Here is a 20,355-nt window from a genome sequence, read left to right on the forward strand (position 1 = left end):
TTAGTTTACCATCTGCTTTGTCGTTGCGTCTGTCCTTATGTGAACATGCGTGCAGGTGCATCAGCAGACGCATGAGTGTATATGAATGTATGTGTGTGTGAGTCTGCGATTGCGTATGTCTGCTTGAGTGCTTGACTGCACCTCCTTTCAGCTTGACTTGTTTATCTTTCCCTCCTACCTTTATTTGCCAAAAGGCTCAATCCCAGAAGGCTTGTGACAGTTTTACTTGTCAAACGTGTGTTTGCATTTCCTCCTCTGTGTGTCTGTCTGTCTTTCCCTGTTGTTGGTTTGGTCTCGTTCACATTTAAAGTTACTGTGACTTGTTGCACTCCTTGGTTTGGAATAGAACAAACTGGAAAGGCCAATTTGAGTGGAAATTAGCATCAAGTGAAGTAACGTGGACAAAACGAAGGGTAAAAAGGGAGAATATTATTAAGGACATTGGACAGCAACAGTTTGGTCCTGCTTTGCCGGGCACTAAAATATGGAAATGTCATGCCATGTATGAACAAAGAGTTAGCATGTGGGGTAGTCCTACAGTCTTTTATCATTGCTAGCACAAACTGTGTTGAGATGTAACCATCGCTGGTATTTGTACTTTACCTCACTTCTTCTGCCACACACGCTCTGCTTCTCCCTTTTATTTTTAGATGAGGAACCAGTGGATTGTGTTTGACGGAACTGTAGACACACTGTGGATGTGACAACTCCGTCATGGATGACAACAAGGTTCCCACACTCATCAAGAAGGGAAAGTCTCCTTGCCTGAACAGCTGAGAATGGAAACCTGATTCACCAAACCTGGCACTTAATTTCCAAATGGAAAACAGTGAGTATACACTGACTAGAAGTTGTTTTCTTCTGGGTAGTAACTAAAGTTCTCCAAAGGAAAAGGTTTCTGTTTCGGTCTTGCACATCCGACAAGGCAGAAGCACAAAAATAGGCCAGGATTAATAAAACGGAAAAGGAGCCGGAACATCCAAGTGGCTTGATCCATTTAGCTGACAGTCTGGCTCACATTAGAAATGGAAATAAAGTGACAGGCAACAAATCAGCACCGTGTTTGTGTGTTTTACATGATTAAATGTTGGAGAGACTATTAAATCAAGCTTAGCCTGCCTCACAAACTCACTGGCCTAAGGACACTCCTTTGTCAATACAATAACTATTTCTCCACATGAGTGAGCATTCATTGTTTAAAACACCAATCCAGTAATTGCTGACTACACATTTTATTTATAAGTTGGCAGTTTCTTTGAAAGTTAGCTTTTGTTTGGAAGTTATATCTGGCTGGCTTGTTTATATCAGCAACACAGCCATTAGTCTTGGACTCATGCCATTATATAATAATTTACTTCTACATGTTTAATAGCCAGGATAATCACATTATTCCCAGTTGATTATGTTTAGTCTTGATTTGTATTAATGTTGATTGTCACCTCATTGTCTCCTGCCCAGGGACTGCAGGTACACGTTTTACTTTGTCACCATACTCTGGTGCATTTACTGTAACATCAGGGGTACACCTAACACAAATAAAGCAACACTAAGATGATGAGATTATTAGATTGTTAGAGCCGTTATGTTGCTATCATGGGGGAATAATCAGAAAATATCTCAAATATCTTCGCTCCACAGGCTGAAGTTGACCCTGTAAAATATTTGAGAAATGTTCAGAGACTTGAACTTTAATTTGGCTCTGTGGAGTCATCGCTGTCTGCTACCTAGATGGCATTTCATATAACAAAATCAGGAACATAAAATGTTGAGACTGACTCTATCCCATTCCACCCCATTACTTTGTCATTTGCGTCATGCTGAATAGCTTTCCCTTTTTATGTCTGTGAAGTGGAAATAACATGAACATCAAATGTTTGTAGTCCACCTTTTAAGCTATTATTGTCTCACTCTTATCACTGTCTGCTTTCTTTAGTTGAAAACTTGGAAATAAGTTAAACTTGTTTTATGGTTAAGTTAAGCAGAGCACATAAGGAGATACTTTTTTGCTTCACAGCCCTGCATTTCTTTGTTTCCATGTGTTGTGTGTGTGTGTGTCTTTGATCCCATCAGTGGGTTAGTAGACGTCTGCATACTTTGGCAGTTCAACAAAGGCATGTTGAAAACTCTTTGAACTTCTCAGGTTTCCACTTTTCTCTCTACATGAGGTGCTGTATTTGCATGGAGCTGGAAATATGATTCACATTGCAGGAGTACTGCAGGCAGTACTTAAAGCTGCTATAATCAATATTTTTGAGGTGACAATGGATCAAATGACTACATGTACATGAAAGGGGTCGCTCGTAGTTATTAAACCGATAGAGAATTATCAACGGATTCTGTAGAGCCAGTCAGTTCCGTGGAGCTTCTCAGCATCTTTCAGCTCAATGTTTTGGTTTTCCAGCCTGCAACTTTACTGTTTTGTTCACTCTCACCGCGCTCACCAGTCACAGCAGGCAGCTACTGTATTTCAGTGAAAAGGCTCAGATAAACCCACTGTACACTACCTACCGTGCACCAAATGGCAGACAGACAAAGTTAGCGTCTAGCTGGTGAACATAATGGAGCATTTAGCAGATCAGTTGTTGGATATATCCTTCAGGAGTTGGTAGAGACCAAAACAGAGCTAAATGCACTAAAAGCAAATTAATGCTAATGTTACTCCATATCAGTTGGATGTGTAAATATGCAACTTTCTGCCGACACGTTTGCCATATGAACTTAAACAGTAAAAATCAATTAATGCAAGTTTCCTTATTTCTCTTCAGAAACATACCGCCATGCTGTGCTATTAAGGAGAGGAACAGGTTACAACACATATAATACAAACCAAAGATCTACAAAATCAAAAGGTGCAAACAAAGTACCACGTGGGAACGTTGGAGGATTCAATAATTGTACTAAACCTATGACAAATGTACTGAAGGCAACAGACCACAAAAGCCAATATGATAGGCAGATGAAGCTGCCAAATATATCTTAATCATGAGAAAGGAAAGGTGCTTCATAACAATTACTAGCAGTGCTTCAAGTACCAGAGTTGGCCAGTACCACCTGTAGTACTGGCCAACTCTGCTCATTTATGTTTCATGCTCTGTATAGGGCTGTCTTTCACGGCTGCCAAGAACTGCAGACCATTGAATCCTTCTATGTTGCACAAGCGTTAACATCAATGAACCCACAGCATGAAAACCATGAAATGAGATGCAGAATAATCTTCGTCACACATGTGTTTTGGAATTGGTGTGTTTTTGGATTACATTCCCATTCCCTCCTTTAACTGGGGGTTGTGGAGAAAGACACAAGTTTTGAAGATTCTCACAGCTGCCACTAAATGTTACTAAAGAGCAAAATCTCACTGATAGCCCCTGTAAACACACCACAGGCTGAGAATAATATCTAACTTGCTGCCTATTTGTCCAACCAACTGAAATCCCTCTCTTGGCAGGTACCAACATTGTCTGAACCTTTTATGCATTGAACTCTTTCATTCTGAACTCTTTCTGGACACTATTTTGCCCACACTGGACATCAAGAATAAAACCTGGTCTTCTTTTGAAGATAAGCTGCCAAAGGGCTGGTGCTATGCTGCCAAGCCAGTAACCATCTGGCCTTGTGTACCTGACCTCAGGTGGTGTGCGTGCTTATGTGTGAGTCGGTGTGTATATGTGCACCTGACACAGCCTGCCAGCCACCTACTGCTAGGTTTGCTCGCCTACAGTCAACAACCTCACCGCCATACCCAGAAAAACTTCAATTGTGCGTGTGTTTGTGTGTGTGTGTGTGCTGTATGTAGAATCTCTTCAAAGTGTTGTTTTATTATAATTTCTTATATAACCCTTACTTTTTGGTCATTTTCCTACGGTATCTTGCTATACGATTAGCAGTTACGCCTACATGTCTACTTTTTAATGTGCTGTGGGTCTCAGACAATATAAAGAATGTTTTTGTTTCCAGGCACATGTAGGTGAAGAGTCTGAAAAACTTAAATTGTCTACACTTAAGTTAAGAAATTACTACAATCCTTAGTGAAAGCAGTACAAAATACATGTTTTTTCATTATATCTTCACAAAAGGCTTTACCCTTAATGAATTATTTTAAAGCTATGTTTTCGTTTCTATTTTGCCTGCGATATAGTTTAAAAACTTTGATTAGCCATCTTCAGTAGGGGAAAAGGCAGCTTTTTTATACTTAAATGAAAATGTTGGCCACATGGAAAATGGCGAAAAGGAGTCAGTCAGTGTATATAATACTAATACTAAGTTTTATTTGTTAAAACAGAAATTTTTCCTTTCAAAATGATGTTGAAATGTATCGATGATGTCAGATTGATTTGACTGTTTTTACTTTTACGTTGCGATATTTTCTGTCTCTCAGGGTTGTGTAGATAGTTTGTTTTATTCTAATCCACTACCCTTTTCACCCCAGTTTACCCATCCTCTGTCATTCCCATGTGTCACGCTCCTCTCCCTTCCTTTTTCTCTCCTCACCCCTGTCTCTTTATCTTTTCTTTTTTTCTCGTTCCACCATACTTCTCTCACTTCCTCGTGTCATCACTGTTACCCCTCATGCTTTCATCTGTCTCTCTCATTCTTACCCTTCATCCCTTATCTTTTATCTCTGTCTTTCTCTCTCCTGTCACGCTTTCATCCCTCCCCTCTTATCCTTTCTGTCTCATCTCATCCCACTTTCCGCTCATCCTTTCATCCATTTCCCCGTCTGTCAGTTTAGTTACTTTACTGACTGCTTATCAGAGACAGTCTTGCCTAAACAGTGTACAAAATGCCACCTTCAAAAACCAACAAGCAACAGTTTCTGCAGTCAAACCACAATGAGTTTCTAAATTTAAATGTAAGGTGTACATATGATGTGATAACATCTAATCACTAATATCAACAGCACATCTACTTCTCTATATTCTCTGCTCTTTCCTGCAGCGCTCCATTCTATAATATTATGAATGAACTGTAATCTATTAGATTAAAGTGGACACAGTTCACTACAACTTCCTGGTTAAGGCTCTGGTGTTGGATCGGTACCCAATGCTGCTCACTGCGCCAGTGGGCACTGGTAAAACCTCAGTGACCCAGAGCGTCCTGCAGGGATTGGATAACTCCAAGTGGACTGCCCTCACTGTCAATGTGTCTTCACAGAATGGTGCCTGTGCATGAGGTGTGTGTGTGTGTGTGTGTGTGTGTGTGTGTGTGTGTGTGTGTGTGTGTGTATGCCAGGTCTGTGCTCTTGTTCTTCTATCCTTGCAAGAGCCTGCCTATTTAGAATGAGGACATCTTTGCAGAGGAAGGACATTTTGATTTAAGTTTATTAAGGTTCTACATTAGCAGTCCTCAGCAGGCCCTGCACACCTGTGGTACCTCCTGCACACATGTTTTTTCACTTATTCTAGATGATTAGACCTCTTCTCAGGTCTGTGTGGGTGTGTGCAAACTTGATTGACATGTCCCCCACTGTCCTGTTAGCTTTGCTGCACCTGTTAGAGCATGACAAATTACATCTTTATGGAGTTTTTGACCACTAGCATCGCTATGAGGCAGTGTTTTACATTTTCTTTGTATCGTGCGCGAGGATGCACATGCAAATGCCTGTGTATGCGGACAGTGCGATTTACCTCCTGTCATTAGTTTCATGCTATTCTGCTGATCAACAATTGGTGGTGGTAACGTGCCAACAAATATATGAATGCGCCAACAAAGACAAGACAAGAAGGCTACTAGGAAGCAAACATGAATGTAAACAATGCATGGTTTATAACGTTAAAAATATATAATGCGATGAAAATGTAATAGAAAGCTTGGGCTACAAACTTGGGGAATGGGTTTGAAAGACGTTTGCATTTACCAGAGAAGGAGGCTCAATCAAAATGATGGTATCAGATGCATTATGGGATATGAAGGATCAAGTGTCTTTGGAGCTTTACAAACAAACATGTGTGTTTGTCCTTGTCTTTCCATGTCTTAGATTTGCACAGCTATAGCACACACATCTCACCTGTCAGCTAAATATAACTTTGGACAAGCCAACCTCACTCACAGCATGTGATGCAGCCATGCAAAGGTGGATGAGTACAGGTGTTGGGTGTGCATGCGCTACTTCTCTTTGTGTCTGCATCTGCCTCCGTCCGACCACGTGGCGACTCTGAGTAGCCTCCATCTCGGCTTCACCACAATTAGAGTAAAAGTGACACATTGCTCCAAGGCACCGCAATTAGGCTGAGTCACGTCAGTGCTGGACAGCTCTGATGAAGGGCTATTAGAGAGCCAGGGATGGTGGAGCCCCCCACCTTTACCATCATCACCATCAGTCACCACAACCCCACCGCATGGTCCCCACCCTCTTCCTCCACATCCATCACCATTACCACCAAACTTTCCCAGGCAACTACTCTGAGCAAGAGTCATTCTAACCTGGCAGCTCTCTCCCTGCCATTTTCCCCCCCTCTCTTTTCTGCATCTGTCTCATTTCCTGCCATGGATTCATATATATTTCGGGATAAGTGCTCTCCATGAATCTTACACTTGCTTTCTCTTTCTCTCTCTCTCTCTCTCTCTCTCTCTCTCTCTCTCTCTCACTCTGCCTTTTCCAACTTTCTATCCTTCATCCACTCTCCTTCCTTCTGTTCATCTGCACATCTATTCATCTTTCTCTAGCCTCCGTGAGTGCCTCACTCTCCCTCTTCCTTCCTTTTTTTTTCTCAGAGTCATGCACCTCTTTTAATAGCTCAATTTCTCTTATTCTCCCCTTATCTTCTCCAATTTGATGCATTTCACCTGGCTTGAATCATTTTGCTCATATCAATCCATCTCCTCCTCCCTCACACTTTTACTCTCACACCCATTTTAATACCTTACTCCAAAGCTTCTATTTGTCTCTGAAAATGAATATTTTGTGTGGCTTCTAGGAAGTCTGACTCCAAAAAGTATTATTTTAAATAGAGAATTTGGAGGTACTGTAAGGCATGGTCTCGTTTGATTTTCTTACAGAATTGTGTTAGCTCTCTGAAAAAAAATCTATCTTTTGGTTATTTACTGAAGTTGATCTAACAATTTACTTTAATCTAGTGACATTTTAGTGTAACTAAACAATTTATCGCCTCATGGATTAAATGCTGCTTTTGACTTTTTAATATTTATTTCAATTCAGTTAGTTTTTATGGTGATTTTGTATTATGTACAAATATCGGTTTTAAAGTAGAGTTTTACTGACTCAATTATTTGACGTTTGTGTGTTGTTACAAATATGATAACATGCAAAGAAAGAACAAATCTGATTTAGGAACATGTGCAGAAGGGTTTGGTGAATGCAAACTATAATGCCATTTTAGCATTAATTAACATGTGTTTTTAGGTGAGTCAGCCGTAAGGTGCACAAACGGAGGAGTTTAATCAAATTATCACTTCAACCCACAATTTATTAGTCACTAGCAGCTGGCTTCCTGAGTTGATGTCAAATATGTATTACTATGTACAGTAAGTGTGTAAAGTTCTTGCTAAGTTCTTAGTAACTTCTAGTAAACAACATAAACACAAAAATCACTGCAGCATCAAAACAATTCCAGAAATAACAGTCTCAACAGGCCAAGCAGCAAAATAATCTTAGCTGCCATTCTACTGCTAAAGGTAATGCAATGGGTTTTTTACTATTTTTATATGCATAGATAGAAGAAAGTGATGTCTCAGATCACGTTAATAAATATTTGTGCAGTTTTGAGTTAGAGGGAAATACTAGCTACTAATTTCTCACCAGTTTTTTTATACAGCAGTTACACCTAGTAGTTGGTATGTGTTAATATTTAGTGACAACTAAGCTTTATGGAGGTTTCTGCAGTTAATTCAGTGATAAATCTCGTTTTAATAAGCATTTGTCATTGGCCAAGTTTAAACAGCTGGTGCAACCGGCTGCTTGGTTACACTATGAAAGACACCATAACTGTATAACTGTTCTTTGAATCTCTCCCTCTCTTCCTTTGTGTCTCCACCACTGTCCAGAACACGCATAATAACGTCCAAGCCATAGTGGAGAGCCGAATAGAAAAGAGAATCAAAGGTTTGTGTTTGTGCCAGCAGGCGGGAAACACCTGCTGTGCTTCCTGGATGACCTTAACATACCGGCACCTGACCACTTTGGCTGCCAGCCACCGCTGGACTACAGCTTCTGGTGTAACCACCATAAATAGACCCTTAGGTCTGTCGAGGTAAGAGAGGGCATTTTGGTTAGGGGGGAAGTGTAGCCTGTATGTGAGATAAGACATTATCAATTTTCTGCCTCTTTAGTGTCTCCCCTATAATTACCTCTTAATCACCTTTCTTTTTCAGTGTGTGGGACTAATTGTACACAAGAACCTTGTATGGTGTTTTCTTTTCAAATGTGTGTGTTACTGATTTTACAGTTATACTTACTTAAGTTCAATTGCTTGTATCTTTACATTTGCATAAACTTTTGTGCGTATGTGGTTCTTCGTCCATGGGCCCCCCCTTGTGGAGGGAGTGCTCACATCTCAGGTCAGTGTGACCTTCCATAATGTAAGACCTCTCCTCTCCTCTCCTCTCAGTCCTCTCCTTCACTTAAATTTCCACTTTTCCTGTTTAGCCATGCACCCTATTTTACCATTGCCATACATTCAGAATGTCTGTAAGTATTATACTGTATGATTCATTACATTACATATAAAGTCATTGCCTTGAAACTTCTCCTGTACCGTTCGAAAAAGCATTATACTTTCTTTGCTGTACTTTTTTCTGATTGCTGCACGGTTTTTGACTTTATATTTCAGTAGTAGTAGTAGTATCTAAGTATCTAAACAGCAGACAGCTACAGTTTTATAATCTGGGTAATAAATGGGTTGTTTCAGCAGGGTCATTGAATTGAAAGGGTTTCATACCTCTTTCTCTGATATAGCCTACCAAAAATCCTTATTATATTATTCTTTCATTACGTTACCACTGCTTTGCGGTGCCCTGAAAGCTAACATTATAATTATCAACACAGGCTTTGTAAACCTGGTAATTGTGAGTGTCTGATTTAATTAAAAGAGCCTCATACTCATTTTAGCAATCTGTCTATTTTCTCTCATCCACCTACTGTATCACTGTCTCTGTGCATTTCACCATGGTTACACCTGGTAATGTCCTTGTTCCTCCTATCTGACATTTTATCCTCCTCCATCACCCTTTGCCATCCGCCTTTCCATCTCCCCACACTGGAATTACCCTGATTATGATTATAGCCATGATGATAATGATAACCACTGCAAAATTGCACTCTCTCTCTCATATCCAACACCCAGGAGATTATGATTGACTGAGAGGCTGCCTGCAAATGTTTCCCCCGTCTCAATTTTTCATCTTTCGTCTGTCTCTCTTTGTTTATGTCCTTTTTTTTGTTTTGTTTTTTGGCTTTTCATACTTTCCTTTCTCTCTCCACTCATTGCTCACTCCTTCTCCAGCTCACCTCTTGTCTTGTTTCAGTCTTTTTCAATTTTCTGGCAGTCTTTCATCTCTGTTGTTGTGCTCCTTTCAACCTTTCCTGGTCCATCTTACCTCCGCCACTTGTCCCCGGCTCTCTCCTTTCTCTCTCCTGGTTTTTATCCCGGTATTTGTTCTCTTCTCCCTCTCTCCACTCTTCTCCTCTCATGCCTGCTTAATCCACTGCCACAAAGAAACAAGATAAGTTTGCTTTTTAGCCATATTGCATTCAGAAAATAATAATAGAGTTGCCTTGCCTCTTGAATATGTGAAGTGGACAATATGAAATTACTTTGTTACTCTCCTTCATCTTTCATCAAGTATGGGTCTAAATTTACACAAAAATGTTACTTTACTCCAGTGCTACTATACATTCTGTAGTTAAACTATTATTTCCATTCCATGTAATGAACCTTCAGCCAGGAGAGGATATACAGTTAAACTGTTGCATAGAGAGATTTCTATCTTCTGTATCTGTTTTTATTCTTTGTCAACCTCTGTATTTCCTTCTGGGTGTTTCGGGGTCTGCTGAGAGCTCACCCAGACATCCCTCATACCAACAACAGACTGGATCCATTAGTGCTTCGGGTAGCCAGCATCTTTGTCTCTCTCTAATTTGTGTATCTTTTCTTCTTGCACTCACTCAACCAACTTGTCTTACTGCTCCTTCCACCTGCTTTTCCCTCCAGACTTATATCAGCTGGATATTTGAATATCTAATATTCTTTGTGAGCACTGCAGTCCCATTTGTCGTGTGTGTAATATTCCAGATATTGTCCACTCTATAAGCATAGATTGCACATGTTTTCTACCGCTACAATAACACAGAGATAAATCTGATATCTATGTGATATTCATAGAAGGGTTTCTACGCATAAGTGTTCAGTACGTACAGAATACATCAGAACTGGGTTGACATTTTTATGGAAAATCTGTTGACGAAAGCTAAAGACTCAATTGAAATCCATTGTAAATCCAAACGTATTACATTTTTCACATAATTACATTATCATGGTAAAATCAATGGTAATAAAGAGGCAGAAAATGGTATAAACTAATGTTCATCTGTTTTGTTATTTATTTCAAGGCCTACCAGTTAGATTTTAGGATGCTTTTTGTCAACTAATCTAATCTGATCTGTAAGAAAAAAACATGTGTAACACAAAAAAGTCCATATGGCACAAACAAGGCAATTACACTATCACATTTAATGCATGTTAACCTGTCTTTAGCTCGTGCTCCTCCTACTCCAGTGTCCAGTTGGACCAGTTTGGATCTGGTGACTGGAGTGGTCATCTCTCCAGTCACCAGATCCAAACTGGTCAACCGTATTAACTGTGCTGCATTAAAATACAGCATGGAATGTCATTTTTCTGCAGAGACAATAATGTGTCTGAGAATATTCTTGTTATCAACTAGAAAGAAGATTTTTTTTTTTTTTGAATGTCAGATTGTTTTTCAAGCGGGAATGTAAGTGTTTTCCCTGCCCAAGTGTGTTAATTTAGGTTATTAAGGTCTCAAACCATCAAACTGTCTAATTTATTAATGCATTTGCCGTGCTGTTCTGAAACCAGACAAATTGTTGAAGAGCTGTACAGGTGTTTTTATTTATGTTACTAGTATGGACATTTTTCCTTTACGATGATATACAATAATTATCATTTCTTTTGTTGTTTTATGGATACGGTTGATTTTCTCTTATTTTTGGATTGTCATTTGCTGTTGGTTGTCTGTGATGGTAGTGATATAGCGTTTCATTTTGATTTGTTGTTGTTTGTCTTGAGGTGACAAGTAGATATAAGCCTCTTAGGCATTTTTATCTCAGCGGCATATTATTGATTGCATCTGCTTTCTCTCTTTTTTGACTGTCATATTTTTTATCCTTCCACTTAAGTGCTAATGTTGTGCAAATAAACTTCAATGCGCACTAGGCAAGACCTTAATGCAAAAATAAACTCACTTTATCAGCCTAAATCTGGAACAGGGTTGCAACAGAGAAGAACATCCCATTCTCTAATTGCAATGCCCTATATTCGCCCTGATTGCCCAAATGAAATTCTGCTGTCAGGTTCATTGCTCTGTGTAGGTGGAAAAGATTTTTTATTGGGGTATGAAGCAAAACAGATTGAAATCTGTTTCTAAAAGTGATTCCTACACAGCAATGAGTGACCACAGTTGGTAAACATTAGTGTGCTGCGTGCACTTTACTGATGTCTTGTTTCATGATTTCTGAGTTTTATAAAGTTAAATAATTCATGTACCTCTTGCTTGCCATTTGAAGCTAGCACCATGCAAAGTTGCGTAGGTACCTCCTTGAAACCAAGATGGTACATTTCAAGGGGTTTATCCTGATATATAATAAACTTGAATATTGTGCAACATTTAAACATACCAATCAGAAAACAAAGTTATAATTTTAGGAAAATGGCAATAGGTTTCCAAGTGCTGCTGGAAAGTCAGGACCTTTTCGCTTGGCGTCATATTTGCACGTGTGTGTATATGAAAATATTTTCATATTCTGTTTTCATGATTTAACAAATGGGAACGTCATCCAAAACATACAGGTACTGTTGTTGTGTATACACTGGATGATCTTTGTTTTTGTTGTTGATTTCATTGGACATGACAGGTCTCAAGAAGTTCATGGAAACCCAGCTGGAGGACTACAACTTGACACCAGGCGTAGTGCCCATGAGCCTGGTGCTCTTCCGAGACGCCATCGAGCACAGTGTGTCTGAGAACACAACACACACATCCACACACACCCTCATACACATTTTTAAATTGACAATAGACTTTGAATTAAATTCTCCTGATGCATCAACCCACAGCGTCAATTCCACCCATCACACTCTGTCCAGTCAATCCAGTACATTACCACAATCAATATAAGAGGTCCTCATCTGCTGTACGCTGATGTGTCTTTGCTGTGTTCACTGTTTGCCAGTTTTATGATTCAGGCCCAGTTTGAAACTCCTTTGAAAAGCACAGCATGAGGAGCAGCTAAAAGCTACCCCGTAGTTGAAAGAGAGAAGGCCTCTCAGCACTAGGTTATGCTCTCTGCACACTGCTGTCAATGTGCCACTTTACCACATGCCATTGCAAATCAATAGCACTACATTACTATAGAAACAATATGGATCAACGCTCCACTGATTTTTTGTGCTTTTGTGTACAGTACATTTGTGTTGGTATTGTGGGTTTTCGTAGATGTTAATTTTCATAAACAATGACCACACTCTTCTGAAAAATAAAAAATATGAACCATTTATGGGGACAAAGAGTGAAAGGTTAGTGAGAGTGCTAATCACATGCTCCACTGATTAAGGAAAAATTAAGGAATTTGGCAGTTAATCAAAACTGTATGATTGTATTCTAGCAGATTTCATCACATGCAAAATAATCTTCCAGCATCTTTAATGTCAGTAAGAACTTTCTAAAATAGCCATTCTGTTTGTTATGTTGTCCATGCACAAGGGCTGTGAATAAGTTCCAGTAGTATTTTGTGCTCTTTAAGTATTCAGTCTCCAATCACAGCATGAAAGGCAGAAAGGCACTTGCTGATATGCCTGTCTTGGAAAATATCCCTGAGCATGAGCATGAGTCAGTCTATAAGTGTTTAGTTTTCTTTCCATGGTGTGTTCAAAGTCCATCTGTGTCTTAAGTGTGTATTTATCCATGTGTTTGTGTGTGTTTTCCCCTTAGTCAGGCAGACAGAGCCTGACTAAGATGGACGCCTCTATCTGAGTACCACATATTCCAGGTGGAAGTCACCAAGCAGCACGGCAAGCAGGAGTTCAGACAAGGTGAGATCACACACACACACACACTGGTACTACATCATAGGTGCACATTCACTGATGTTTGAGAAAGAACATGACTATATCTGATGCCTTCTACTGAGGAAATCACCCTAACCTCTAAGAAATTAACAACTAGATTGGATCAAACCATGGGCTCATATAGCTTCCATCAGTCTTCTTTTACAGACATGGCTCCACTCGCACATTCTTCATGCTGCTGCTTCTGCACTACATATTTAACTGCAATAGTTTCCTCAAAAGAGAGTGGAAACATCAAAATCAAAATATATATCAGAGGGATAGAGATTGTTGTGCCTCAGATTGTGTAAAAGAAGTTCATTTGCGCATAATTGCAGTGAATTATATTGCCGTGACTGTCTGAACATTAAATATTAATTGTTTCAGACTGCCGCCCTTATGTTGCTGATCTCCACTAAATGGAACACTTTACACAGACGCCATTTGTCACAGTTATTTGCTGTCATCTCATATTTGGTCCCCTGCTAAAAGTAACTCCCTTCTAACTGAATCTTTGTTCAGGACTCCAATATCAACAAAGTGACATTTTGAATGGTAATTCGTATTTATTAATCTCTCTGAGATAATCAGGCTTTCTCTTTTCCTTCAACTTTTATTTATCCAGGAAAGGTTGACTGAGCACACTCCTGCTGTACAGCAGCACGTGGCTACACTTTCAAACTCTCGTTCATATTCACAGCAGAGAGCTACTGTACCTCGTACAAGCAAACTCTTCTACTATCGGAGATGATTTAGAGCAGTTAGAGACTGAGTACCTTGCTCAAAGACACTACAGTAGTGTATAAGCAGCAGGAGAGAATCTTACTCAGATTTTCCCAGCTGGTTCAAGATGCAGACCGTCTAGTCCAAAGCCCACAAATATAATATTTTCTCCAAGCTGAAAGATCCATGAAAGACCCGCTCAATAGACAATGGACACAATTTGCAGGTAATGACTTGAAGAAGCAGGTTTGTCTTTATTCTTATTTACATACTTGCCTATTCAAAATTTTTACTTTTTTTATGGAATCAACAACTAACACAAAGGTGGATTTCTGTAAAGTGACTAAAATCGAATGCAAAGGTAATGTGAGGTAGAGATTTTACCCACTACCTTGAGAAAGTTAAAGCTGCATGGAGCTACTTGATATTTTATTTAAAATATTGGCTCCTCCGAAACACCAGGTTAGTAATTCTGTGGTAACTGAAAGATGTGCTGGGCCTTCCAATCCAAGATTGTCTCACATTCTCAGTTTTTGTGTCTATGGTATTTGGGGTTTTTAGCCCTTAAGCTGAATTTAAGTGGCTATATAAAGTTTATATTTTACAAGTCCACTTGAATAATTCTGAATTCTTACAGTTGTTAAGTCAAACAGTGGGGTTGGCATTTGGCAGCAGCACTATTATTATTGTGAGTTATGAAGGCCAGAGAGTAAAAAATACAAATATACAAGATTCAAATTATCACTTGAGACATTTTCTTTCAGACAATCATGATGTTCCATTTGTTAAATCATGCAAGTCTGAAAGTTTTGACAGAAGAATGTACAGTATGTCAGCCTCTGCAGTCTGATCAATTAGTTTCATACAGCCTTTATTTAACTGTCAGATCATATACATCAACAGGTCAACAATAAAAACATGTCTTAAATCAGTTAAAAATGACAATCGCACTGATTCAACAGGCACACTGCAATAATGGACTGTTCTATGAACTAAACCAGGTTCAAGGATTTTGGATATCAATTCTGAATTTTGAGCAAGAAATATATCATTTAACAAAATGCTATAGAGACAGACGACGGATCAGAATTCACTTGCAGAATGCAGTTACATCATTATACACAAATTTAAGGGAAAAAATCATCGATTTTATGTCTTGAATTTAAAGCAGTGAGCAGTGCTAAGTGCTAAAATTAATAGACACAGGTGTGACTCATCTTGACACGGTGAGCTACATGGGCCAAAATGTTTTACAGCTTAGTTTTATACATACTTATATATTTTTCAAAATCGTTAGGTCCATCAGCATTATCAGTTTCACTTAATGGCCGACTAAAGAATGTGACAAGCTATTAGTCAGTCTTTGAGGAGATCATTTAGAAAAATACATTAATACTAATTTTGAAAACATGTTTATGTTGTCATTAGGGGCATTGGGGTGCAATTGTGTGCCCTCCCCATTACGCACTCCTCAACCTCCCAAAAGTAATTAACAATTGCTGCATCAACTGCAATGTATTAAAATTGAGTAATTATTGGGTGATAAGTTTTCACTGACCACTGTTGATTGATGCAGCATGCATGTAAGGCACAGCTGGTCCTGACGAGATTCCACACACAGGCACAGCTGCAGAAAGGAGAGGTGCTGAGGGTACTGCAGCAATCCCCCATCTCCAGGCGGATGAGGTATATTATGTCTATTGGGTTTTCTCCCGGTCCCTGTCGCCCACAGTATCTTTTGTTTTACTTATTGCAAGCAGCGCACCTTTTTCAGATGGTTTCATATAATATTTTGCGTAGTGTCCTGTAGTCATTTGTCTGCAGGCCTATTGATCTGTTGTGGAAGGAAGGTTTTGACCGGATTCAGACAGCCTGTCTAGCATGAACAAAATACAGTTCAAAAGCAGCTTTTAACCAACAGCAGCAGTTAAAAATGTGGTTTTGTTATGAGTGATGACTCATCAATAGTAATCAGTGTAGTTATACTGATGACTAAAGTACCCTACATTTCTTAACTATGCTGTTTTCATACTGTCATATTGTTTCGCTGACCAAACGTTATATGGTGCTGTAAAGATGTGATTCAGTGTTGCAAACGAATTATGAAAGTCTTTTGCACAAAAGTGTAATTAAATCTAACTGCATTGGTTTTATTGGCTAAATTACAAATGCATTGCATGCATAAATTAAGAAAATCACATTGCATCAAAAAAATATTGTGAATCTTGCATGATGCAACAGCCTCTCGCTAAATTTAATTAACTTCATCAATTCCTCCCCGAATTCCACCCAGCAGTATAGATAAAATGAAATATATGAAATAAAATGTAAATCTGAACAGCATTTCCATTATTTCCCATTATCATTTTTAATGATTAATGAACACTTTTTAAAAAAAAAAAAAACAGGTCTGGCTGGAACACAATATTTTCCTGCCTCCCCTTTTTCTCCCCTCCTCGCTTATCTCCTCTCTTAGAGAATCCTGTTCTCTCTTGTTTCACACTGTTCTGACCTGTAGTCTTCAATGAGTACATTAACACAGATGAATAGCCGTGCTTGTACAACCATAATTAGAGCAGAAAATTTCATCTGCTAATGTGTTTGGCTAGGTACTCACTGTGCACATACACCAACTTCCAAGCCGTCGACACACAGGTTTATGAAAAGGAGCACAGTATGAATCACATTGCAGTGTTTCTAAGCTGAAGAGCCTCAGCACTTAATAGCACTCTTCAGCTTTCCTCTAGCAGCTGGATGTGAATTGTTGCTTGCAAGGAGGTTGAATTATGTTTACCACCTCACGTCACATCACCATTGTTGTGGTGAAGTTGGTTCTAGTTGTGAAGAGCAATGTTCTGATCTACAGCAGAGACTAGAAAACAGATACTGTAATTATTTGTATAATTCATATAGTCAATTTTACCAGTTGTACATTCAAATTAGTACAAGTTCAAAAGTGAATCTGTATGTAGAAATTTTAATATAAATCTGAGTGCAGGGAATTTAAAAAGGTGACGCCAGTGAGAAAAATAAAAGTGAAAGAGTTGCACTGTTGTCACTGTAATTTTGTCTGCGTGTGTTCCTTCATCAGACTATGACTCACCAGTACTGGTAATTCACTGAGTCAAATCTATTTAAATTTGAATAAACCAAAGTTGTTTTGTCAGCCGGAATGGCCAATTTATTTGTCTGTACCATTTTTTGATTCAGATAAACATGTGAAATTGAGGGGAATACGCTGCCATGTAAAGCAGCATTTTCTGTGGAATTTGGTAAACGTCAACAGGCACTGGAACATGATTGTGTTCAGCGCTGCATAAAACGTAGCAACAGTTTTTATGTGGAAACAGTGGTTAATTGAATGTTCTGCTGCGTGCTATATTTCAACTTCCATTTGTCTTTTGTATGTGTTTTGATATGTGCAGAATTTCTGTATTGGGAGCACTGTTCCTTAATGTTAGTGACTTTGCTCTTTTGTGCATTTTGTTCATTGGGTCCACTGTAATAATAATGCCCTTTTAATGATGTAAAAAAAGATTCAATTGAAATACACTAGTAGTCTTAGATCCCTCAGATACATGTAATTATGCCCTACAGTTCCTCTCAGCAGCTCCTCAATATTACATTGAGGACAGTAGGCCGTGTCTCACCATGAATCAGTGTGTTAATGGCTGATTGACGCTTGGTGTCGAGCAAATGAGGTCTAGTAAGCTGGGTGATGCTGAAGCAAAGACCTGAGGCTCGCTGTAATTGGAAATGACAGGGTGGATGCTGTGGCAGAGAGGGTCAGGTGTCTGCACACACACACACACACACGTGGCACACACACATTTTTCATTCTTCATTCTCTCTCTTTCTGGTGTCACACTCACACGCATGCATACACACACACACACACACACACACACACACACATTCTTTCTCACAGAACACCTCTTTCCCTCTGTGTTTTTCTGATTCACTCACTCACACTCACGGCCTGGTTGTAATTAGTGGCACAGCGTAGTGGTCACACATAATGCTGCTAATTGGGCTGGCAGGCACCATTACCCAGAGCTAATCACCATTCTCTGGGTGACAAGGCGTCCTGGCCCTCTGACCACTAGCTGCTAGCAGGATCCATATCACATTGCCAGAGCTCATGGAGCCCTGCTACACCAATTAACCAGCTAAACTCACTGACTCACACTGTAGGTCTTGAGCATACTCTCTTTTACCATATTTTATGTGCTTTTGAATTGGGTCGTGCTGCTTAAGGCTAGCCAATGTTCTTACTCATCTGCCACATCTAACCAACTGCAGGACGGACTATCGTACTTCTGAAGGTATCCTTGAGTAAGACACTCAGCTCATCCCTACCTGTACCACTTGACAGACTGTGTTCACAGAGCTATAATGGGTATCGGATTAGATGTGTGTTTGATAACAGGAATCGTTTCCTTCAGTACCCAGGGCTAGTCAACTGTACCAGACTGGTTCTGTGAGTGGCCCAAAGATGTCCTGCGGGTGTCTTAAGGTTTTAGTGGCTGGTGTTTCCTACCTCAGAATGACTAGAGTCTCCTCATCCTCCCTCTGACATGATGAGGCCTTTAAGAGCCCTATGAAATGCATCTGGCACATCAGAGCCTCGAGGCTGGCCAACCTGTAAGTGCAGCAGCCTTTGAATGGGAGAGAGAGCGAGGGTAGAGGATTGCTGTCTGAAATGAAGGCAGTAACGTGAACATGGCTGAGCAGGAACAGAGAGCTTTTTTCAGCTTTCCACATCAGGAGGCTTTCATTTTTGTGCCCATTAAACATGACCTGACTTTAATTGCATTTGCAAGCCTCTCGACCAGACCAACCCTCATTTCAAATTAGGGTTTTGTAGCTTTTCCACAATGCTTGATTTAGCTTCAGCTGTCTTGAAATGTCAGAGAGCAGTAGCCTTCTATTTTTATTGTTCTAATAATGGTTTATCATAATTTAATATGCTCTTTGTGAATTTCTACAAACATGTTCATTTGCTGTGGGATAGGCTGTGTTGTTTTAACAGTCAGTTTTGGGACTTTCCATTTGTTATTTTTACTCAAGTGACCGCCTGATTTACCACGATTAGCAGGTAAGTTTCCTGGGCCCTGTTTCCCAACATCAGTTTATCTTTGAAAGCATTTCCACAAACACCAGTCTTTTAAAGAGTCCTGTCCGTGGTGCTGGAAATAATGATGAAATGATTTTAAAGTAACTATACAAGTAAAGTAACATATTATAGTGGAGGTATTGACCAGCTGGACTTCCATTTTAATATCAGTAGATTGGTGTTGATTGCATCAGTGATAATTATTTCATTATTTTAAAGAAGAGCACATTGTCACTTATCTGCTTCTCATCCATTTATGTTGTGCTAGGAGTGCTATGCTACATGGCTACATGGACAGGAGGAATGATTACAGCAACCACTAACTCTTTCAACATACATATGGGCATGTAAGTATTGTATTAAGACAGACCTAAAAAAATGCAAACCTATCGTATCCTTTAAGATGCTCTCAGTCTTCTATAAATGGGTACGAGGCGCTTGTTAAACTTTATATATATATAGGATATAGGGATATTTTCTGAGAGCATTCGAATTTACTCCGCTTTTTGGAAACTCCCTGCAAATGTAAGAAGATTTTTAATTTAAGTTTTTAATGATTAAATTTGCCTTTCTAGCTTTTGAGAAAATGATTCCAGGTCTTTTCAGTCCTCTGTCCTCAACCATCTTTTGTTCTGTGATTTACTTTGGGTATTAGCTATATCAGACTGGAACTTACCTGGTCAGTTCTAGTGTGGTGGTTATTCACCATTTATAGATAATGGGATGACCTTTTGTCAAACTCTGAAGGAGAAAGAATGGAGAGCAATCACAGAAAATCACTTAAAGTCCCTTAACATTTAGCTCAAAGCACCACCATGCCAAAGTACAGACTAATAAAGCTGTAGCTGTAGACTTAGTCTTGTTATCCAAATATGTGTAGTCCTAGTGCTTGGCCTCATCATTTTAAGGTAACATAGTAGCTCAAACTGAGAAGCTCTGAAAAAAAATTGTCATATTCAATGTAGCCAACTCTGAATGAAAAACCAAGTAATGAAATGTTTTTTTCTTTGACAGAGTGTTAGCAAGGGCTAGGTCAAATCTGTGAGTCTTTGTCACATATTTCAGGAGAATCCTTTCAGCATTCAGAATGATAAGTCTCACAGATACAATCACAAATGGCACGAAGGATTTCCCTGCAATTGACAATTGGATATTATATCCAGAGGTCAAAGAAGCTACAATGTAAAGAGCAGCCAGATGAATTTGTTAATCCCTAAG

The 20,355-nt window shown here is 39.3% G+C and overlaps 1 protein-coding gene across 5 annotated transcripts in view; it reads left to right on the plus strand.

Moving 5' to 3' along the window:
• The first annotated feature begins 658 nt into the window (after positions 1-658).
• The window catches only part of LOC122870460 (dynein axonemal heavy chain 2-like), a 39,031-nt gene continuing 19,334 nt past the window's right edge, over positions 659-20,355 (plus strand). For 2 of the 5 annotated variants that reach the window (XR_006376584.1, XR_006376586.1), the window contains exons 1-5: positions 659-829; positions 8,002-8,207; positions 12,107-12,205; positions 13,183-13,283; positions 19,406-19,484. Coding sequence is in view for 2 of the 5 variants with exons in the window: in XM_044184663.1 (XP_044040598.1) it covers positions 15,592-15,707 (116 nt within the window). In the remaining 3 variants the exon portion in view is untranslated. Of the gene's footprint in view, positions 830-8,001; positions 8,208-12,106; positions 12,206-13,182; positions 13,284-15,492; positions 15,708-17,494; positions 19,485-20,355 lie in introns of those variants that run through there. The other 3 variants (XR_006376585.1, XM_044184663.1, XM_044184665.1) reach the window with 3 other exon arrangements.

The sequence above is a fragment of the Siniperca chuatsi genome, linkage group LG22 (genome assembly GCF_020085105.1).
Source record: "Siniperca chuatsi isolate FFG_IHB_CAS linkage group LG22, ASM2008510v1, whole genome shotgun sequence".
NCBI lineage: Eukaryota > Metazoa > Chordata > Actinopteri > Centrarchiformes > Sinipercidae > Siniperca > Siniperca chuatsi.